Consider the following 23,099-nt stretch of genomic DNA (forward strand, 5'->3'; position numbering starts at 1 on the left):
GCCGAGTGCCAGAGCACGCTCTGCTTCTGCAAAAAATCACCCCGCCTTTAACGCTGCTAGCGGAAGCCCAAAATGAAGTTACAGAGCTATTTTTGACCTGCCCCAAAACCTAGTGATACTTTGAATATTTTAAAAGAGGAGATTATCAGAGCTGTTGTTTTATCCTGTTATGTTGCCGTGTTAAAATTTCCCTAGCTCGTTCTAAAAGCTTTATGAACCCACTTTTGCCAGAAGAATTTTTAATAACTTATTTTCTGCGTTGGCAACGGGTGGTTGTTTTCAAAATTACTCACAGGGAAAAGCAAAGCCATATTCTCATTTTAATATTCTGGGAACTTGTCCTTGAGCAGCTTTCAGGCTTCAGATCTGTATATTTTTAAAGCTGAAAAAGAGTTGCATTTTGCTGCTCAAGACTCCACATAATTCCCTGTCAGATGCTTTATTTTGATTGTGCTGTGAGCTATAACTGGGTGACACAGCAGCTATAATTAACTCTTCCATCATTCTCCCATTCACAGAACATCAAACCTTTGACTTACTTTTGAATTATTATATCCATGTTTCTTCAATTGGAAAAGCAATGGGGATTTCCCTAAAGAAAGGGGGGGATTGTTCTTTCAATCTTTTTTTTTTCTTGTCTAAAAATAGTCAGGAAATAATGACTTTATTTTTTTTCTGGAATGTCTCAGAAAGTCTTGCTTTGCTAAGGGACGCATATCCTTAAAACTCCCTGGGGAAATGGAAGTTACCAGTATGATCCTTGTTTCCCAAAGTTGCACAGAATTCAGGTTCTTTTGTAGAATTTATCACTCTGTTGCCCTGCTGTGTCATCACTTGGATATTTAATGGTATTATCCCAAGATAATATTTTTTTTCTAGTGGAATGCTGTGATTTTAACAGTATGCTCCATATTTTTAATATCATAAAAAAACCCAAACTGTAAAAATAACCTGTCTCCATTCTAAATTGAGCACTGCTCAATTCAGTGCTGCCTCTTGCCCGAGAGATGCAATCTCAGCCCACTGCAATTCTAAGGGCTTTGGGATCATCAAGATGTGAGAAGGGAAACTGGAAATGGGCACAGGGCAGAGGGTTCTGCAGCCCTAAAATCCTATTTTTGCCTTTCCCAGGGGCTGCTGAACCACATGGAGCTGCTGTCAGCTTGGGAATTATTTTCAGTTTCTCCCCACACACATTCTCTGCCCTATATTTGTGTTTGAAGAAGTTTCTCTATTCTTTGCCAGTTTATTTCCCAGTAGCAGCCAATGGCTGATGTTACTCCTGGAGCACACTGAGGGCCTGTTCCTGTGGGGTTGGGTTTGCTTTTCTCCCAAAATGCTGTAGAGAAGAACTTCAGTTTGGTGATTTAGTGGAATGGAGTAAAGATGAGGAAGAAATGCTCCACTCTGTGGGAATTCAGCACCTCAGGACTGAGGTGCCGAGTCACCGAGAGCACCCTTGGGGGGCTCGGGAGTCCTGGAATGTTCCAGAAGTGTCTGGTGGCTGGACTTTGATCCTACACGGGAGACGACACCTGTATGAGGATAGGAGGGTTTCACCGGGGTGAATGGTGAAGGGATAAGTTAAGGGTTTAGGATTTCTGTACAGGGGGGTTTAGAGAAGTAAGATAGAAGAATTGAGGCGTGTCCTGTCCTTCTTCTTCTTCTTCTTCTCCTCCATCTTCTGTGGTGATGGTGGCACTTTGAGATTGGTCATTACTAAAAGTGCACCGGGCAATAAGGGTAAAAAGTATTGGAGAAAAATTATAAATATTGTACACGTAACTTTGGGTATAAAGATAGGTGACTGCCTGAAGGGCGAGACAGTGTGCTCATGGCTGGCTGCTGAGCAGAGCTCTGTCGAGCCGAGAGAAAATCTTTTAGATAAACAATTAATAAACACCGAGACCGAAAGAAGAACTGAAGCCTCTTCTCGTCCTTTGAAACGCGGGCTGCCCAAAGCCACCCCGGGCCTTTCCAGGCCATCCAAACAGCCGAAAACCGGACACCACTCTTCACTTTCAATGATGAAATAGTTCATTAATGAAGAAGGCACAAAAGGAGGGTGTACAGATGAGACAGAAATAAAGGCATTTTACCAATTTAGCAGAAAAATGAGGCTGTGAAGGGACATCTTGATGGTGGGAGATTGCTTGCTGGCAAGCACAAGGGACTGTAGCTGGGAAGGGAAATGTTATTTATTATCCACGAAGCGAGAGGTTGGCTGGTGCAGGGCAGCTGGGGAAGGGCTCAGTTTTTCACTCCATTCCTGGCATGGCTTTATTTTCACTCCTCTCCCAAAGTGATGCTGAACTTCCTCCTCTGGGGCCGGAGGAGTAGGAGGAGAATGTGTGGGAAAGGCACCAACGTGTGAAGTGGCTGCATGGGGTGGGAGGGTTGTAATGAGAGGGTGAGACCGGCAGCAGAGTTTCTCATGTTTATTATTGCTTCTGCATTTTTGACCCTTTTTGTTGTGTTTTATTTTGGTCTGGCCTGTTTTTATATCCTTCTGGATTGTTTGTAAGTATTTTGGGACAGAGATTGTCTTCCCTTCTGCGCCTCCAAATATAATGGGGACAGAGCCCAAGGGCTTTTGGGAACGTGCCATGGTGCTCGTTGCACCAAGATGTTCAGAAAGAAAACCAGGTTTTTTGAACGTTTGAAGAAAAACACCCACAAAAAAAGCAGTAGAAGAGCTCACAAAATCAAATCTTGGAAATTACTAGAAGCCTGAAATGGTTTCCCTGAGAAAAGAAATGGAAAAGTTAAGTGGTTTAATGGCAAGAAGGTTTGTAAGAAGGGTATGAAATATTTAAGATAAGAAAAAGATAAACTTGCGTATCGTTTTTCTAATACGACGTGGAGAGGAATATAAAAATTCAATCAAGCAGCGAATTTCAGACTGCCAGGGTTATTTTAGTACGTGGCACATCTCCCCCCCTCCAGCCTCCGAGTTAAAATTCCAGCAGAATTTTTTCGAAGGCTGCTCGTGTAATGGAGAATGAAAGTCTCCGGGGTTATGTCAGACAAAATTATTTTTAGCGCTGTTCTGAGCCCTCGTGCCTCGGGGAAGAAATGAGCCACTGAAGCAGGATGACGTGTCCCCACTGGGCAAGCTTTAATAACGTGATATTCTCTGTATTTCTGCCTCTCCTCGAAGCACCGAATGATCCTGAGTCTGTGGGTTAGATTGGCTCCCTCTGTGATCTAATATGCAAATTCTCTTCCGCTGTAATTATTGTTTATAAAAGGTGTTCTCGGGTCTGAATTCTTCATGTCTGCAGTTGGAGATTGAGGCTGAGCCAGGAAATAATGTTTGCTGGTTCATAGAGAATCCTAGAATGGTTTGAGCTGGAAGGGATCTCAAAGATCATCTTGATCCACCCTGGGCCATGGCTGGGACAGGGACATGGACATTCCCACCTATCCAGGCTGTTCCCAAGCAGTGACCAAAATGATTTTCACACGAGGTCTCTTTGGAGTACAGATCTTTTCAGGGAAGGTGCCTGAGAGCACAATAATATTTCTTTCCTGTACATGAGCGTGCTGGGAGGGGTTTTGAGGCATTGTCAGACCTGTGCATCCTCCCTGTATTTCTCCACTCTTCCTACACAGCTCCTGAGCCGGTCCAACGTTGCATTACACTTAATTAAATCTCCACCAGGGTGTCAGGGTGGGTAACAGGATCTCCCTGACATTTTACCCACATTCCACTTCCCTGCCTGTCTCCTCTGGGGGCTTTGGAGGGGGCTATTGGTAGGAAGACACTTAAATCTGTGTGAATAGCAGGCAGCAGCACAGCAACAGAACCGGCCACAAAAGGAAAGAAGCCCTGTGGATGGGCAGAAACTCTGAAATTTTGCTTTTTTAATAAGATAACCATTTCCTGGGTGACTTTGCCCTCACCTGTGCTTCCCTGTGTGCCATTGCAGCAGTGACTCCAGCAGCAGCTCGAGCGACGAGTCCCCGGCGCGCTCGGTGCAGTCGACGGCCGTGCCCGCGCCCGCGTCCCAGCTGCTGCCGTCGCTGGAGAAGGATGAGCCCAGGAAGAGCTTTGGCATCAAGGTGCAAAATCTTCCAGTGCGCTCAACAGGTAAATTCACTCAGGAAAAGGGGCTGGGACTGGTGGGGTAACCTGTACTGAGTCTTTGACACACGGCAGCCACGTGCTGCCTCCCAGGATGGGATTCTCTCCCTGCTTCTGCCTCTGTTCTGGTGTGACAGTGGGAAAATTGCTTAATTAGTGACCATCTGTGAGAAACCCTGCTGGTCCCAGCTCCAAGTCCTGGGCATTTCCAGCTCCTGGAACTGGTGCTTCCAACAGTAATGTGGACTTTCCCAGGGAAAAAACTGACACGTCCCCATTTTTAACTTAAAACTGATTGCTTTATCTCACCCTGCTTCAACTTATTTTTTAATCCAAAAAGTCAAGGATTTTCTGTTGCAGTTTGAGTGCTTTAAAACACCCCTGAGCATATTTGTGAAGGCAATGTATGTTGCATGGAAAATAACCCAGGAAACCACGTGCTGAGGGCGCCCATGATTGCTCCCTGTTCCCTGTGCTGAGCACGGGAGAGATCCCACAGGAAAAACCAGCATGCCATCAGTTGGGAAACAGTTTTAACATAATTCATGGATGCAGCAGCACTGGCTGAGCTAAAATAATATCTGTTAATCTTGTGAGCAGGCTACCTCACGTGTTGGTATCTTCCTATAGATTTAATGCCTTTCATATTCCTTGAAAGGACACAGAGCTGAGGTCAATATCCCACAAATCCCAGACAGATTGTGTGGGGCTGAGTCAGATCTGCAAAATCTGATGAATCTGCCTGGTTGTATTTCTGAATTGACTGAACTGAATGCTGTGTGACTCCAGCCTCCACTCCAGACACCTCATCCCAGCTGTGCACAGTATTCCTGTGGGATTTTTAATCAAGTATCCCTGTTAGTTCTTCTTTGCCTGGAGCTGGGTGTCTCTTAGAAGCAAAAACCATCCACCACCAGCTTTAGCCATGTAAAACCTCATGTGTGCAGTTTCTTGGGTTTAAAAGAGAAGGATCAGCAAGAAACTTTGGACACTGTCAAAATCAACATCCCAAATTAAAAAGGGCAGTCGTGTGAGCACAGAGTTAAGTGGGATGAAGTCACATTTCAGGAAGACAGTCAGAGTTCTTCATGTTGAGTCTTTTAGGGTGCTGCTGAGCTGGTAGGAGTGACGTTTCTGCAGTATTAATGTTTATTTGTTGGTTTAGATACAAGCCTTAAAGATGGACTTTTCCACGAATTCAAGAAGTACGGGAAGGTGACGTCGGTGCAGATCCACGGCGCGTCCGAGGAGCGCTACGGGCTCGTGTTCTTCCGGCAGCAGGAGGACCAGGAGAAAGCCCTGAATGCCTCCAAAGGAAAGCTCTTCTTTGGCATGCAGATTGAAGTCACAGCCTGGATAGGACCAGGTAAGATCCATGCCCTTCTCCCATGGGACGCTAGAAGCTGTTGTAAAGAGGCTGAATCAAAGTAGGAAGCATGCTTTAAAGAAACTGGGGAGAATGCCACGATAAACTCCGGAGCAAAAAGAGTGGATGCTCTTGGATCAAACAGCAAGAGAGAAGGAAAGCTGCCATCCTCCCAAAGAGTGGGATCTGCTGCAAGGAACGATCTCATCTGCTGTGTCTCGGTGGAGCAGCTGCCAGTGGGTGGTGTGAGCACAGCACTGAGTCCTCCCAGCCTCGTTTCGTCTCCTTTTAATTAAAACAGCCAACGAGTGCTGCGTTTGGAGGCTGTGGCAGCACAGCCCACGTGACCAGCCAGTGAGAGCTGCAGCCCTGAGCACGTGGTGAAGTTCTCAGACTGCATTTCAATGGCTTCTTTAAAAATTGATTCCTGAAAACAAACTCCTGCCACGTGCTCTTCCCCAAGCACAGGGAAGCCTTACTGGAATTCATGCACTCAAGCATTGATACTTGGTAAATTTCCAGACAAGCATTTGAAAGGTGCAGCTCCCTTTCACCTGAGGATGCTCAGATTCCTCTGTGGAATATAAAGATTCTTGATCCCACATCAATAACAAGTCATGGGTGCAGTACTGGGTGTTTTTCTCAAAGACAGTGGTTACCCTTGTTCAGATCAAGGAGGCCTGAATAAACCAGCATGATCCAAATCTCCAATTATTACAAATTTCCTGCTTTCTTTTTATCCTAGAAACCGAAAGCGAGAATGAATTTCGTCCTTTGGATGAAAGGATAGATGAGTTTCACCCAAAGGCAACGAGAACTCTGTTCATTGGCAACCTGGAGAAAACCACCACCTACCACGACCTTCGCAACATCTTCCAGCGCTTTGGGGGAATAGTGGTACGTGAGTGGTGTCCTGTGTGGGGTGGCACTGCCCCCCTCTCTGTACAGACCTGTGAAATGCTCTGAGTGCTGCTAAATCTGTCAACGACTGATAATTCAGTCTTTCGGTAATAATCTGAGTCACTCATCTTGCTGGAATATACCTGAAAGCTTTTCTTTGTATTCAGAGTTCAGCATACGAATGTTGAGGGGTAGCTTAGCAGGAAAAACAGTCCTAGGAGTGTTTACAGCAAATGTCTCTCCTGGTAATTCTCTCCTGGTAGCTCCAAAGCTGGCTGGGTGTTTGGGGTGTGCATGTGCCAGGTGATGTTCTCACATTGACTCCTACAACTGTGTGAATCTGAGTTTCCTGTTGATTCCTGGAACAGGGAGTTTGGTCAGTGTGTGTGGAAGCAGCCCCATCCATGCCCAGGCAGAGGGGACTGGAGCAGAGGGATCAGTGATGGCACGTGAGGGATTTGGGTTTTCAGCTGAGGAGAAGTGTCCAGACGAGGTAGAGCAGCCCCCTCTTCTCTGCTCATGGCTTTCTGTCAATTCACATCAATGTTATATTTAACGAAATTTTCCACATAAGTTTTGCAACTATCCTGCTTAATTGATTTTCATATGGGCATGGAGTGAGAGGACAAGGCTTAGGGTGAAGGAGGGCAGAGTTATGCAGGATATTGGGAAGGAATTCTTCCCCAGGAGGGTGCAAAGGCCCTGGCACAGGTTGCCCAGAGCAGCTGTGGCTGCCTCATTCCTAGAGGTGTCCAAGGCCAGGTTGGAGGGGGCTTGGAGCAGCCTGGGGCAGTGGAAGGGGTCCCTGCCCATGGCAGGGGGTGGAACTGCATGAGCTGTAAGGATCCTTCCAACCCAAACCATTCTGGGATCCATTCTGGGATTCCTGTTGAGTCTGGGCTTCAGACAGTTTGTGCTCTCCCTGTCAGCTGTGGGTGCTTGTGAATGTGCTGTGCCTCCTTCTCTCTGCTCTGACATGTCTGCTGCAGCTGAGGAATCAGTCACACATTCCAGGAGCCCCATCCCTGCTGCTCCCCAAAAGAAAAGGAGGTTGCTTCCATGTACAGTGTGAACAAATATAAAATCCCCATTTTTTGATGTCTGGCAGCCCTTGTGTGTGCAGACTTTGCTGTATCCTTGACATCAATAGTGATTTATGAATTCGTGCCATGTCTGTGGCTTGAACCCTTTTCCAGTGTTAGAGCAGCAGAACTCTCCTGATAAAGATGCTTATCAGTGCTAGTGTAAATTGGCTTTTGTGTGCTGTGGTGCTCCCTGTCAGCATTATTAATGGCTCAGAATTGGGAGGCAGCGCTGCCTCGCCGTTTCCAGGAAAACTTGCAAGCTCAGGTGCAGGAGGGACCAGCTTTATAACCTTCCTGAGGGGTAATGAGCACAATAATGATACTTTATTTGCCTGTCACAAGGAATTGCTTGCCCAGGGTGAGTGGTCAAGTATAATTTGCCATGGTTGCAGTTGTGCTACTTCAGACACTTGGAAATGTAGTTTTCTATTAATATTTCACTTTAATCATTAGGCCTGGGCTGTAGGAGTCTAATAGTTGTGTAAATCTCCCTGTTTACTTCTGTTTTCCCAGATAAAGAGCTGTTGGGTGAGACCGTGTCAAAGTGCTGCCTTGTCCCTAAATTTATTAACCATGAAATTAGCCTGTCCTGGATGTTGGAACATTTGTGCTTAGATCCATATGTGGCTCACAAAGGCAACTCCTGCTATTCCAGCAAATAAAGCCAAACCCTCCACCTCCTATTTTCAGCTTGGAATGAATCATAGTATCATGAGTTTGTTCAGAGGCTTTGGGTACATTTCCAGTGCTAGTGCTGAGCTTGTTTGTTAACCAAATGTCAGCTCCTGGCTTGCTGGGCTTTTTTAAATCTATTAAAATCAGCCTTTATTTGGCTTTGTGAGCCTCTGGCTGTACTTGTGAATGGGCCCATGGTGGCTTGGTTTTAGAGAGCAACAGCAACCAAAGTTGAGACTCTTTTTGCCTTTGCCATGAGTCAAACTGGTTCAAGAGATGAGTCCAGCATCACTTTGTGTTTCTAGGAACAGGATGGATCATGATTATTTGGAAAAGAAGCCCGGCTTGGCTCAGAGATGAGGATCGGAGCAGGTTGTTTTCTCGTGAGCCTTTGTGAGCGAAAATTAATCTGTATTTCTTTGATCCTGAATTGTCTCTTCTTGATATAGTATTAACAGCCTAAAGCTGGTGTTTGTTGATCAGGTCAGGCTTAGTTCTGCAGGCTTGGATTTTAAATCTGCGGGATAAAGAGCTTTCCCTGCTCAGTAAGGATTTGGTTTTGAGATGCAGCAGAACAGCAAAGTTTTAACTGTCTACTATTGTTTAAATCCTCCCTCTGAAGAAAATATTAATTAAAGAGCTTGCTGTGCCACGTGTCCCTGAAAAAAAAAAACCAAAACAAGTCCTCTTAGATGGGATTGAGTGCTGACTGTGGGCTGTTGTGTTTTGTGCTTGTCCCCAGGACATCGACATTAAGAAGGTGAACGGCGTCCCTCAGTACGCGTTTCTGCAGTACTGCGACATCGCCAGCGTCTGCAAAGCCATTAAGAAGATGGATGGGGAATATCTTGGAAATAACCGGCTGAAGGTAAAGAAATCCTCCCCTGGACTGTATCCTCCTTGTGTCTCCCGCTGCTGCATCGTGGGATGTTTTGCAGTGAGGTACTTTATGGAAGTAAGATGGTTTTTAATGTGAGGTCATATCAGAGCGTGATGGTTTCAACCAACACCTGATTGGGATTAATCAGCGTTTTTGTAGGCTCTGTGCACACACAGTCCTGGGATTGAGCACTCAGAGTCTGACGTTCCCTGGCCTGTTAGGACCAATTGGCAGGGCAGTGCTGGGAGTCCATCCCCCTCCCCATGGCAAACGGGGCCTGTCAGGGCCCAGAGCTGTCAACCTGTCACTTCTCAGACATTCAAACTGTAGAAGAACCCAATGTTGTCAAACACTCTGTTTGTTTAAACAAGCAGAATTATTTTCATTAATTGCTCTTTGATTTTTGTCTTGCACCTGCACCAGATGCTAATTTTAGAAAACCCATACAAACAACAGCTTTCTCCAGATAAGTCTTTCATCAGGCAGGCTCTGATCCGTGAGTTTAACCCTTGTGCACTGTACTGATGGAAGTTTTGCCCTTTTGTGTCCAGCTGGGTTTTGGGAAGAGCATGCCTACAAACTGCGTGTGGTTAGATGGGCTTTCCACAAACGTTACGGATCAGTATCTGACCCGACACTTCTGCCGCTACGGGCCTGTGGTGAAGGTAGGTGGGAGGCTTTGGCATCTGCTTCCGAGTCCTTACTGTCTTCCTTTCTTCCCATCCTGTCCTTTCAACCCCCCTGTCCAGGGCTTTATAGCTCAGGTAGAAAAAAATTCTCTCTGGGGTGGAATTTGGCTGACAGGGCTCTGTCAACATAGACAGCAAGCAAAAAGAATTATTTTGAGTGAGCCGAGATATTGAGCATTGGAAACCATTTGTTGCTCTTGTGCAGTACAGTCTCTCCCCAGTAAAATTTTTTTAAATGTTAGTTGGAAGAACAACAGTCTAATTACGTAATTACTCATACTCGCTAATTACATAATTAGACATAACTATGATTTTTTTCATCAGACTGAGAAAAAAAAGATTTTTTAAAAGCAGTCAGGACAATCACAGTGCCAAAAGTACATGGAAAAAGAGAAAAAGTCAACAATGGTGCAACACACCCCTGTCATGCAGTGGGAGCCTCTCCCATGCAAGTGATTTATCACGTGCTTAAACTTCAGTGTGGGAGTTGTCCTGTGTGTTTTTATTGGACATGGATGTGCTTAAAATTAAGCAACGTGTGTAAATCTTTGCAGGATCAGGGTCTGGCCTCTCCAAAGGATTTTTGTGGGTTTGTGTTGCAGCTTTGACATTCTTTATTGTAGCTGTTGTTGCTTGAATAATACATTTATGCTGCTAAAGAAAGGCAGTATTTGGAAATTGGGTGTTTAAAAAGTGGTGAGTGGTACTGCAGACTGATAACAAAATCTGGTTCCACTTTGGGATTAAATGTTTCCTTTACCTTTTTTCCCCCCTAAAACACATTGGAAATTAGAAAAAAAAAAACCACACACACAAAAAAACCCTTAACAAATAAATTATACAAAACTCAGTCAACAAAGAAAAAATATTCAAAGTAAAATACAGAAAAACAAAATAAAGGCATAATATACCTCAAGCCACAATATCCACAATTCAAAGCAGTCCCGTGTCCTTTTATTGTCTCTTCATTCCAATATGCCTCATCAGAAAAGTCTGGAAATTCACCTTGCTAAAAATTATTTCCTTCCTGGTATCCTCATGACTTAGGATTTTGTTGGGACTGACATTAAGTCCTGTGGATGAGGCTCTTATTTGGTTTTTGTTTTGTTTTTTTGTTTTTTACAGGTGGTGTTTGACCGCTTAAAAGGCATGGCCCTGGTTCTCTACAATGAGATTGAATATGCACAAGCAGCTGTAAAAGAGACCAAGGGGAGGAAAATCGGTGGGAATAAAATTAAGGTGTGCAGAATGACCTCCAAACCAAAGCAAAACAGGCAAAAAAAGAGGAACAAATTGTGTTTAGGCCTTCCCCCTTAAATGCTGGCAGTGCAGACTGCCAGGCTCAAGGAATACTTGACACATGTCCCACATATCAAAGGCTTAAATTATATTTTTATGCTCGGCTTATCAAGATGTCAGGGAATCCTGAACTGTTACTTACAAAGCCTTTTTCCAGTATTCTGCTGTTTGTTTCGCTGAACTTGTCTCTCTGAGCTCCTGAGTGTTGGTGTCCGTGTCACTGCCTCGTTTACCCCAATCCAAGGCACACTTTTGTCTGTTTTTGTGTTAAAAAAGGGAAATCTGAAGGTGTGAGTTCCTCCAGGAAAACACATGGCTGCATCCAGCTGCCCCGTGGCTCTGGGGTGCACTAACCTCCACATGCAGTCATGGAATTATGGAATGGTTTGGGTTGGAAAAGACCTTAAAAATCATCTTGTCCTTCCTTGCAACACATTTTAGACAATAATTGAAAATATTACTTTAAAAACACACACAGAAAGTACTTTTCTTTCTGGAGCAACACTTAACATGTACAGGGATATCTTGGATTTGGGTGAATGTGGTGATGCCTGTTCTGACTCCCACTAACTGGGGACGGGAGGTGTCAGCCAACCCTTTGAGTTATCTTCCTCCTCCTCCTCCTCCTTCCTCCTCTCCTAAAGAGTGGGCAGTGATGTCAGCTGTGGTGTCAGCAGCTTCCCACCTCACCCAGGGCTGGGAGTTGGCTGTTCTGTAGTTTCTGAGCGTGGTGTTGGCTATCAGTCACCTTCCAATGCAGAAAGCATGTGGTCCTTTAAAAGTTTCACAATTTGTGTGGATCTTGCTGCTTAATGACTTTGGAATAAGCAACACCCCCAATGTAGGCCTGGGCTCCATTGCTGTGGTTACACACAGGACTGGGCTGATTCAAAAAAGAACAGGAACTAGAATGTTAAAAATATTCCATTATGTGGCATAGACATCATGAAATTTGTTCTAATCCTTAATTTTTTTTTCACTATGCCATAAGCTTAAGTACTAGAAAACACCGATTTTTGGAGCAGCTGGCACAGGGAGCTGCAGTTCAGGAGCCTTGGTTCTTTCCCTGCTCTATAACCCCAGGCAAACACCATGGAGTCCAGAATGGATTTGTAATCCTGACCCTCTGTAGCACTGCCCTGAGATAAAAAGGACTTTGGAACTGTCCTGGCATTAAAAACATCAATACCACGATAATAATGTGTATTTTTCCTGCTGCTTTGCCCAACAGAAGCCTCTGGGATGGCAGCTTACAACAACAACATAGTAAGGAGGCAGTTACACAGCTCCACTGAGAAATGTCTTTATTCCTGGGGATGTGCAGGGCCAGAATTGGGAAGTGTTTGACATTTTTTATTAAATTTTACCCCATTTTCAGTTCTGCTCCCACCTTCAGCAGACAGGGAAATGTTGGCAGAGTGAGATTTTCTGTGACTGAATGTGATTTCCCCTTTCTTTTTCAGGTGGACTTTGCTAATCGGGAGAGTCAGTTGGCATTTTATCATTCCATGGAGAAAACGGGTCAGGATATCAGAGACTTCTATGAAATGCTGGCAGAAAGAAGGCATGTATCAACATTTTAATTCCATTTTTTGTTTTCCAGCATCACCTTACACAATCCTTTTACAATCATTGTCCTCCACATCATACAATCCAACTTTCTTTAGGCTGTAATTCTTAAAAAGTTTTTTTCCTCTCAACTTAATCCTTATTTTTTAAGTTGTATTAAAAACACCTCTGCATTTTAGTTTTTTGCATTTTACCTCTTCGTTATTGTTAAAATTAAATTTAGGTGATCAAGCTAAAGCTGTGCAGATGAGAGCAGGCAGGCTCTCACACATCCGAGGCGTAGCCAGTGAGTGGAATTCCTGCTGAGGTGGAGGTTTCAGTTGTCTGCATGATCCATATTTAAGTATCCTGTTTCTCTGGTGGGTCACCAGGACGCAGTTGGGAGTCATTCATCACGGCTTAGGAATGCAAAGAGCAGCTTATCTGTAACACAGAAATGTGTGTGTTGGTGGGTGTACATAAAGTCTGATAAACTGCTGCTCAGCCCTTGAGCAGAGAGTAAAATCTGATCCTCCACCTCCCTCTTTCCAACAGGTTTTTTTTGTAACTTGATAAAATAATGCATTTTGAGTAAGGATGCATTTTTATTTTGAATAAAGCTGTGTCCTGTGTGGCTGCCCCTTGGCAGCAGCTGGCACCACATGCTGCACAGCCAGTTATTTGTCCCTGAAGACCTGGCACAGAAACACTCCACATTTTGGGCTTTTTTACCTTCACTGACTGAAGAAACCCCCCTGTTTTATTCCCTCCAGAGCCTGGCTCATGGTTAGGGCTCTGCCTGCCCAGGAGTCAGCACAGCATGATGCTGGGTGTACCTGGGAGCTGGATAAACCCAACAGTTTCTTGCAGCAAAATAGATTGGTGTGACAATGCAAAATGAGCAGATTTAAAAGCGAGCAGAGTTTGGAAATTGGTGATCAGAATTTGCATAATGGAAACACAAGTGTGCCTTCCCCAGGCCTTGCCAGATGTTGTGATGTGCCAGCAATAAGCATTTCCTCAGAACTGCACCGGATTCAGGCAAGAGAAGTGCATTTTTGGGTGTTTTTTAGCACACGGGACTGAGGTGGGCTTATCTTTGTCATGGAATAATCCTGAGCAGGATCCTGATTTCTGGTGTTTGGGCACACGTTAGTCTGGTTCTTCCTTCTCTGTCACTCTCTGCTCACACAGTCAGTAGGAGATCCATAGGGATAATGGATCATGGAGCGGTGGAGAGAGCTCTGCAGTGACTCTGTAATTCTGCAGCTTCAGGTGCTCCTCCTTGCAGAGGTGCTGGGATCTGCACAAACCACCTTCTCTTGAGGTTGTAGTTGGAGCCAGTCTAAATAGGACCCAAGGGAAAAAAAAACCCATGAAAAAATAAACAATATTTTTAACTTCACAGCTGCTTTTCACAACATCCCACTTCACTTGCAGGATGAGGTCTTAGTCTTCTGTATTTTGTCCCTTTTTCAATTTTTTGCTTTTCATAAAAGGTGGAAGTTGCCAGCTTTTAACATAAAACATAAACTGTGAAGCCAAACAAACCCATGAGGAATCCCAGAATCATTTAGGTTGGGGAGGGCTTCCAAAGTCATGGAGTCCAACCTCGATCCCCCTGAGTGCCCCATCCAGGCCTTCCTTGGACACCTCCAGGGATGGAGGCTCCAAACCTCCCTGGGCTGCCCCTTCCATTTCCTGAGCACCCTCTCCATGGGGAAATTCCTCCTGACCCTCTCCATGGGGAAATTCCTCCTGGTGTCCAAGCTGAGCCTCCCCTGGCCCAGCCTGAGGCTTTTCCCTCTCCTGGTGTCCCTGTTCCCTGGAAGCAGAGCCCGACCCCACCTTGGTGCAGAGTGTGAAAAACACTGTAATGGTGAGGAATCTGAACTCCAGCTTTATTGCACCTCCCTGCCATGTTCAGTCTTACAAATGACTTATTTTTGCTGCTTGGAGATACTGAAATAACAACATTAATTGCTTGACTTGCTCTGCTGAATGAATTCACCTGATCTTATAAACAGCCTGGTGTTTGTTGACTTGGTTTTACTGTAAACAGGCAACGCCAGCAAGTCACATGCAGTGAAAGAGCTAATTTGGGAATTAAAAGATCACTTGCAGGGGCTTAGGATTTTTAAAGAAATCTTACCATCACTTTGCTGCTTAGTAATGGAGAGGTTCCATGCCTGAACTTTGATTTGACTCATGTTTTCAGAGTCAAATGAAGGTCTCAGATTCTGCATAAGGGGGTGTCTTCACCCTGCCAGCCTTGTGTGAGTGCACAGGTGCTGCGTTGCTTTTTCCTTCGTTTCATGCAAGGTTTGAATTTGACAAAAACAAAGGAGTGAGGGTAGTGAAACAATGCTTGGAAGAGCTGTTGTGACATTACTCGTGGAGTACATTTGGTATTTGATAAGTTAACAAAAGTATTTAGTCCAGTGCACACAGATGCCTTGCCAAACCTCTGTGTGCAGCTGCCTTGATGCAAGTAGGAAAAAAGATCTGAAAATGGTTTCTTTACGTAGCAAAAAAACTAGGGTAACAGAGTACACTGGTTGAGAAGGAGAACTAGAATCTGTTTATTCTTATGTTTAGCAGAGACGAGCGAAGAGGATCCTACGAATACGCCCCTGACCGTACTTACTACGAGACCGTCCGGACCCCGGGCACGTATCCCGAGGATCCTCGGCGGGAATACCCAGCTCGGGGCAGAGAGTTCTACGCCGAGTGGGATCCCTACCAAGGGGACTACTACGACCCACGATACTACGACGACCCTCGCGAGTACCGGGATTACCGGGGAGATCCGTACGAGCAGGACATCAGGGAGTACAGCTACAGGCAACGGGAGCGGGAGAGGGAGCGGGAACGGTTCGAATCCGACCGCGACAGAGACCACGAGCGGAGGCCGATCGAGCGCAGCCAGAGCCCGACGCACTCGCGGCGCCCGCAGAGCCCCGGAGCGTCGCCCTCGCAGTCGGAGCGGCTGCAGAGCGACTCGGAGAGGAGGATTTACAGCAGGTCCTCGGATCGCAGCGGCAGCTGCAGCTCGCTGTCCCCTCCGCGATACGACAAGCTGGACAAAGCGCGCGTGGAGCGATACGCAAAAAACGAGAAGGTGGAGAAAGAGCGCGTTTTCGAGCAGGAGAGGGTGGACAAGGAGAAGCGCTTGGTGAGGAAGGAAAAGCTGGAAAAAATAGAAAAGGAGAAAACAGATAAGCAGAAACGAAAAGCGAAAATCCATTCGCCCAGCTCTCAGTCCTCGGAAACAGATCAGGAGAATGAGAGAGAGCCCAGCCCAGAAAAACTGAAGGGCAACAGTAAACAGAGCAAAGAGAGGGGTGACAAGGAAGGGACAGCAAAGAACCGCCTGGAACTGATGCCCTGTGTTGTGCTGACCCGTGTGAAGGAAAAGGAGGGGAAGGTGATTGATCAGCCTGCGCTGGAGAAACTGAGGGCAAAGCTGGATAATGACACTCTGAAATCCCCACTGCTCGAACAGAAGACCCAGACGTCCCAGGCTGAGCAAGCCAAGTCGGAGCAGTCCAAACTAGACCCTGTCAGAACCAAGGTACAGAAGGAGAAAGCCCTTGCCAGTCACATTGAAGTGGTGGACAAGGAGGGAAAAATGAAACCCAAAAAGCACTTGAAGACAGAGCAAGGTTCTGAGGGGGCCAACGCAGTGGATTTAGATAAGTTGGAGGCTCGTAAAAGGCGTTTTGCCGATGCAAATCCAAAACCTGACAGGCAAAAACTGGATGTAAAACGGAGCAGCCAAGATGAAGAGGATGCACGCATGGTTTTGAAAAAGCAGCTTGATGCAACAGCATCATCTAGAGAAGCACCAGTGTTAAGGGAAGGAGAATTGGAGAGAAAACCCCTGAGGAAGGAGATGCTTAAAAGGGAATCTAAAAAACTCAAACTGGAAAGACTTATTCCTGTTACTAGTCCCAAAGAAATTCAGGACCCTCTTAATGTTGGTGGGATTGGCATGCGTCCCACCCTGGATCTGCAGGCGAGGCTCATGGAGGCACCCGAGGAACCTGTGGAAGTTCAGGAACTCCCTCCTAAAAAACTGAACCCGGTAAAACCCCAGCACAAACAGGTACAGCTGCTGGATGAGCAGGGAACAGAGAGAGAGGACACAAGGAAGAACTACTCCAGCCTTCCTGAAGAAACACCAGACCATAAACTCAGCCAAGAGAAACCTCAGTCGGCTGACACAGAGGAGAAAATCAGCATCGACATTGACCACACGCAGAGCTACCGGAAACAGATGGAGCAGAGTCGCAGGTTGAAACAGCAGCTGGAAATGGAGATAGCAAAGTCAGAGAAGTTTGGCAGTCCAAAGAAAGAGGTGGATGAATATGAGAAGCGGAGTCTGGTTCATGAGGTGGGAAAGCCTCCACAAGATGTCACTGATGACTCTCCACCAAGTAAAAGGAAAAAGACTGATCAGTTTGACTTTGAAATCAGCACTAAGAGAGAAAGGAACTACAGAAGTTCTCGTCAGGTGAGTGAGGACTCCGAAAGGATGTCGTGTTCCCCAAGCATCAGGCACTTCCCGTTCCACGAGGATGACGACACAATCGATTCTCCAAGGTTAATGCCATTGAAGGAAACCAAAGAGTCACCTAAAATAGAAGAAAAGGGTCTTTCATACTCCAACATGACTGTGAGGGAGGACTCGCTGAAATTCAATCCTTATGATTCCAGCAGAAGGGAGCAGATGGCAGAAATGGCTAAAATAAAACTCTCTGTGCTGAGTTCTGAGGAAGACTCAAGTAGGTGGGAAACCCAAGTGAAGCAAGAGCCTGGGAGAGTCGATATCAGCTTTCCCAGCAGCATTGTGAAAAGAGACAGCATACGGAAACGGTCTGTCCGAGACCTGGAACCCGGGGAGGTGCCTTCAGATTCGGATGACGATGGCGAAAACAAGCCCCATTCCCCAAAAGCCTCGTCCTTGTTAGAGAGTTCCAGGTTGTCTTTTTTATTAAGGGACAGAGAAGAGAAGTTCCGTGAAAGAGAGGAAAGACTCCAGTCTGGTTCCTTAGAAAGAAACAAATTCTACTCTTTTGCATTGGACAAGACAATCACACCTGACACAAAGGCCTTGCTTGAAAGGGCTAAATCCCTCTCTTCCTCCAGAGAGGAAAACTGGTCCTTTCTAGACTGGGATTCAAGATTTGCTAGTTTCAGAAACAATAAAGACAAAGAGAAGGTTGACTCGGCTCCAAGACCTATTCCATCCTGGTATATGAAAAAGAAAAAAATCAGAACAGATTCCGAAGGTGGAAAACTGGACGATAAAAAAGAGGATCATAAAGAGGAGGAACAAGAGCGGCAGGAACTGTTCGCTTCTCGGTTTTTGCACAGTTCAATCTTTGAACAGGACTCCAAACGCCTGCAGCATTTAGAGAGGAAGGATGATGATCTGGACTTCATCTCTGGAAGGCTGTATGGGAGACAGTCCTCCTCCGATGGGACGAACAGCACGGCTGATTTGGTGCAAGAGCCGGTGGTTCTCTTCCACAGTAGGTTTGTTGAGCTGACGCGAATGCAGCAGAAAGAAAAGGAGAAAGATCAGAAGCCAAAAGAAGTCGAGAAACAGGAAGATAAAGAAAACCGGCCAAAAACACCAGAAATGGTTCCTGATAGTAAAGAAACAGAACATAAACCTTCTTCAGCTGTTGGTCCTTCTTCAGTCACCGTCCTCCCACAGGAGCCAGCTCCCATCGCTCCCGAGAAAATCGTGAGCGAAAAGGTCCTGGTGGAACCAGCTTCTGTCAAAGAAGAGAAACCTTCTGAACCTGCTGCTGCAGCAGAGGAACAAAAACCTTTTCCTGAACTTGCTGCTCCTGTCAAAATGGAACCTCCTGAGCAAACAGAACCTCCACCAGTTGTAGAAACGAGTAAAGAAATTATTGCTACAACCCTGGCGCCAGAGGAAGATGCTGTGGCAACAGAGCATCCTTCGTACTTGGATACCAAACCTCCCACTCCTGGGGCCTCGTTTTCTGATGCAGACATCAGCGTAGATCCCGAACCTGAGGCTGCCCAGCTGCTTCCACCTCCGCCCAAGCTGGTTCAGAAGTCAGATGAGGCTGCAGAACCTAAAGAGGAAAATCCTCTACCCTCTGCCAACACCGATGCTGGGGTGAGTCAAAAGGTGGAGGCGGCTGCTGAGGTCCTGCCGCCTGTTTCTGACAATGATATGGAAGTGGAACCTCCGGTTGTAAAAGATAAAAAGTCCTACAAAAGTAAACGGTCCAAGACTCCTGTGCAGTCAGCTGCAGCTAATGTCACAGAAAAGCCTGTCACGAGGAAGAGCGAAAGAATTGACCGTGAGAAACTGAAAAGGTCGAGCTCTCCTCGCGGGGAGACCCAGAAGCTTTCTGAATTGAAGGTGGAGGCAGAAAAGGTTTCAAGGAATGCTGCTAAATCCCCAAGTTCTGCTGCAGAGCCAGAAAACGTGGAGCTGAGCTTGCCGATAGGCCGGACCAGGCGCAGAAACGTGAGGTCAGTCTATGCTACCACAGGGGACAACGAAGGCCCATCTCCAGTGAAGGACTCCATGGAGGTCACTAGATCCACCAGGAAGAGAGTGGAAAAGGAACCACAGGAAACAGTGACTACTGTTCCCACAACCCCGAGGAGGGGAAGACCTCCCAAATCCCGCCGTAAGCCAGAGGAGGAGATCTCTCCAATAAAGACGGAACCGGTACAACAAGAGGTGGAGGAAGCTGAAACTAAAGATACTGTGGAAGCTCCTAAACCTGCAGAGGGCTGGAGGTCTCCTAGGTCCCAGAAGCTCACACACACTCACTCAGCAGCTGCTGCCAGCCAGCAGGGGAAGAAAGGGAAGAATGAACCGAAAGCCGATACCGTGGCTGAATCTGAAGATGCTGCTGAAAGAAGTGGTCAGGAATCGAGCATCGGTGACAACAGCAATAAAGCAAAAGCTGCTGAGAAAGAGCCAGCAGCAGGTGAGCAGAAACGTGATCGGAAGGAACTGGATGTGGAGAAAAATCAGCTAGAAATCCCCACAGTTGAGATCACTGAGAAGAAGCCAGTGCCAGAAAAGGTTACGAAATCCAAAAGGGGAAGGTACAAAAATACCAAAACCGTCGTTGATAAGGCATCCGTGTGTCTCAAAAATGTAGAAATACGCCTCAACGTCGATGAAGTCAAGGGTGCCTTGAGGCCCACCGAAGAGGAGGCAGAGCCGGTGGCGGTGTCACCGCCCAAGATGAAGAGCCCTCCAAAAGAGGACATCCTGCCACCCCACTTCTCTAAGAATGAGGTAGAAGATTCATTCCCAGAAATGGAAAAGGAGGTGACACGGGAGCCCAAGCAGTCGCCTGAGGCTGCCCAATTAGCAAAGCAGATTGAGCTCGAGCAGGCGGTGGAGAACATTGCGAAACTCACTGAAACTCCTCCAACGATTGCTGCCTACAAAGAGCCGACAACAGATGTGGCTGAAGTCCGTCAGGAGGAGGAGGCAGATAAACCTGCACACCAGGCCAGTGAAACGGAGCTGGCAGCAGCCATCGGCTCCATCATCAATGATATTTCTGGGGAGACAGAGAGCTTCCCTGCACCGCCAACATATCCTGCTGAGTCTGAGGCCGAGATCCCCACAGAGCCCCTGGTGCTGCAGTCCCCTCGGGAGGAGATGGAGCCTGAGACCGATCAGGCAGTGAACAACATCCTAGAAACTGAGGCTGCCGTCGAGCCTGTGGTGCAGCCAGTGCCTGGCTCTGTCCCCACAGCGTTGGACGCTGAGAGCAAGGAGTCTGAGGTCAGCTTCAGTGAATCTTCCAACTCTGCACAGGAGGCTGAGACCTTGCAGGAGGCTGAAGTTGCTCGGAAGGAGAAGGGCCGCCAGAAAACCACGCGGCAGAGACGCAAGAAGAGCACAAGCAGGAAGGGCGACGTTGCTGAAGTCAACACCTTTGAGCCGGAGAGAGTACAGAGCAAATCGCCCCCTGCCAACGAAGTAAAGACAAAACCTGAAGAAGCCTCAAAGGAGGAGAAGCAAATCAAACCCACAGCGTCCATGGAGCCAAGTGCTTCTGATGTCACCAAGGCTGTGGCTGCTGATGTTGTAGCTGCACATGAGGCTGTCCCTGAGAGCAGCACCTCTCCAAAGGTGCCTGCTCCAGCTCCTTTGGACCTGGGTCCCCCACCGGTCCCCCTCGATGAGGGCAGTCAGAGCGGGTTCAAGATCCGCTCGCCCCTGGAGAACGCTGCCATCACGCCGCCGAGTGCCCCGAACGCAGCCCTTCCTGCTGTCCCCGCGGCAGCAGCGGCCAAGCTGCCCACCCCAGTGCCCACCACCATCGTCCCCCTTCACTCGGGCGCTGCCAAGGTGCCAGAGTGGATGGTCAGGCATGAAGAGCCCCGTGCCCGTTCCACACCCCCACCCGCTCTCCCACCGGACACAAAGGCGTCGGATATCGATACAAACTCCAGCACTTTGAGGAAGATACTCATGGAGCCCAAATACGTGTCAGCAACGAGCATAACCTCCACACACGTGACAACAACGCACACGGAGCCGGTGAGCGCACCGTGCCTGGAGGAGGCACCTCTCCACCCTGCCGTGGAGGCCATCAAGCCGGTGTCCGAGGAGAAGCCGGCTGTTCCTGTCACCAATGTTCTGGACCCACCGGTGGCTGAAGCGCCAGTGTTCAGTGAGAAGGAAAAGGTCAACACAGTCATTGCTCCCAAAGCCACTTCTGTCATCAGCAGGATGCCCCACAGCGTGGATCTGGAGGAGGCTCCGAGGATCACCTTGGTGAAACAAGCTCCCCAAACCCAGACCTGCCTCGTCAACACTCCCTCGCCAAAATTCAAGCAGAGGTCAAGTGCAAATGATAACAGCAGGTTTCATCCAGGATCAATGTCTATTATTGAGGAGAGGCCTGTGGAGACTGGGTCCAGCCCAGGGCTGCGGGTGAACACCTCGGAAGGTGTGGTGCTCCTGAGTTACTCAGGGCAGAAGACAGAAGGTCCTCAGCGAATCAGTGCCAAGATCAGCCAGATTCCCCCAGCCAGCGCTGTGGACATCGAGTTCCAGCAGTCTGTATCCAAGTCTCAGATTAAACAGGAGCCTATCACACCATCCCAGCCGGCACCCAAAGGCTCCCAGAGCTCGGCGGGCTATGGGACTGTTTCCACCCATTCTTCGTTGGTACTTGGAGCGCAGCCCTACAACACCTCGCCCGTCATCTCCTCTGTCAAACAGGAGCGCGCCGCGCTGGACAAGCCCGACTCGTCCCACCTCGCTGTCCAGACCCCGGCGTCGCAGCCCGGCAAGGTCCTGACACAGACCGTAAACACTCCGCCCGTGCTGGTCCATAACCAGATGGTCGTGAACAAAAAACTCTCTGACCCAGCTGCTCTGAAAGTGGAGACAAAGACTCTGCAACCCTCCAACCTGAGTCCTGGGGTTAGTCCTCACCACCCTTCCCTCTCTGGGAAGATGCACTCGGAAGCGAACCACGTCAGCTCGGGCCCCAGCACCCCGACCGACCGGGCCATCTCCCACCTGGGGGTCGCCAAGCAGGAGCCGCACTCGCCACGCACCAGCGGGCACTCGCCGTCGCCGTTCCCCCGCGCCTGTCACCCCGGCAGTACCTCGTCTCCGGCTTTGTCCAGCAGCACCCCGGTCATGCTGGCGCCGGGAATTCCCGTTCCTCAGTACATATCCAGCATGCATCCCGAGCAATCTGTTATCATGCCCCCCCACAGCGTAACACAGACTGTGTCCCTGGGCCACCTGTCCCAAGGTGAGGTGAGGATGAACACCCCTCCTCTCTCCGGCATTCCCTACGGCATCCGCCCGGAAGCGCTGCACTCCCCCCGAGCTGCTCTGCAACCCCAGATGGAGATGAAACCCCAGCGATCCAGCACGCCCCAGCCAGCACCCATCCGAGACATCGTCATGCCCCCGCTGTCCTCCCAGCATCCCCCCGAGGAGGAGCTGCACTTCCACCACACGGCGGTGTGCCGCGGGCCAGCCCCGGTGCAGTCCGACGTGCTGGTGATGCAGCCCGACTACCGCATGCACCCCGGCGGCCTGCGGCTGGAGCAGTACAACGTCCCGCGCGACGTCAGGATGATCATGCACCCGCACATGGCCGCCGTGGGCGAGCACCACTCGGAGACGCGACAATCCCGCACGCCCGAAGGGGCCGTCAAAACTCCCCCGGTCAGTAAGACCCCGCAGCCCAGCAAAGAGACTCCCAAATCCTCGGAAGGCAAGATGGCCCACTCTCCCCACAGCGAGCCGCGGCTGCTCAGCGTGCCCTCGGGCAGCCAGCTGCCAGGGCTGCCCCTGACGCAGCCCGTGGTGGTCCCACACGGGGTGCAGATCATGCACCCCGCCGGGAGCTCCTTCCACGATTACCGCTCCGTGTACGGCGACATGAGGAATTACCACACGGCACAGCTCGGGCATCCGCAGTTCCCGGGCGCCTCGCCCATCGGGCTGCCCTCCCGGAGCATGACCCCGTCCCAGGTGAGAAGGAAAACCCTTTACCTGTCTCCCCGGAATCTGGAG

General features: G+C 48.3%; 1 protein-coding gene across 4 annotated transcripts in view; it reads left to right on the forward strand.

Moving 5' to 3' along the window:
* Nucleotides 1-23,099, forward strand: part of SPEN (spen family transcriptional repressor) — a 71,318-nt gene that overhangs the window by 42,762 nt on the left and 5,457 nt on the right. The window contains exons 4-11 of one of the 4 annotated variants that reach the window (XM_074558345.1): nucleotides 3,933-4,093; nucleotides 5,253-5,453; nucleotides 6,199-6,350; nucleotides 8,856-8,981; nucleotides 9,545-9,658; nucleotides 10,808-10,921; nucleotides 12,445-12,545; nucleotides 15,131-23,057. In XM_074558345.1, the coding sequence (XP_074414446.1) occupies nucleotides 3,933-4,093; nucleotides 5,253-5,453; nucleotides 6,199-6,350; nucleotides 8,856-8,981; nucleotides 9,545-9,658; nucleotides 10,808-10,921; nucleotides 12,445-12,545; nucleotides 15,131-23,057 (8,896 nt within the window). Of the gene's footprint in view, nucleotides 1-3,932; nucleotides 4,094-5,252; nucleotides 5,454-6,198; nucleotides 6,351-8,855; nucleotides 8,982-9,544; nucleotides 9,659-10,807; nucleotides 10,922-12,444; nucleotides 12,546-15,127; nucleotides 23,058-23,099 lie in introns of all 4 variants that reach the window. The other 3 variants (XM_074558344.1, XM_074558346.1, XM_074558347.1) reach the window with 3 other exon arrangements.

The sequence above is a fragment of the Zonotrichia albicollis genome, chromosome 25 (assembly GCF_047830755.1).
Source record: "Zonotrichia albicollis isolate bZonAlb1 chromosome 25, bZonAlb1.hap1, whole genome shotgun sequence".
Lineage (NCBI taxonomy): Eukaryota > Metazoa > Chordata > Aves > Passeriformes > Passerellidae > Zonotrichia > Zonotrichia albicollis.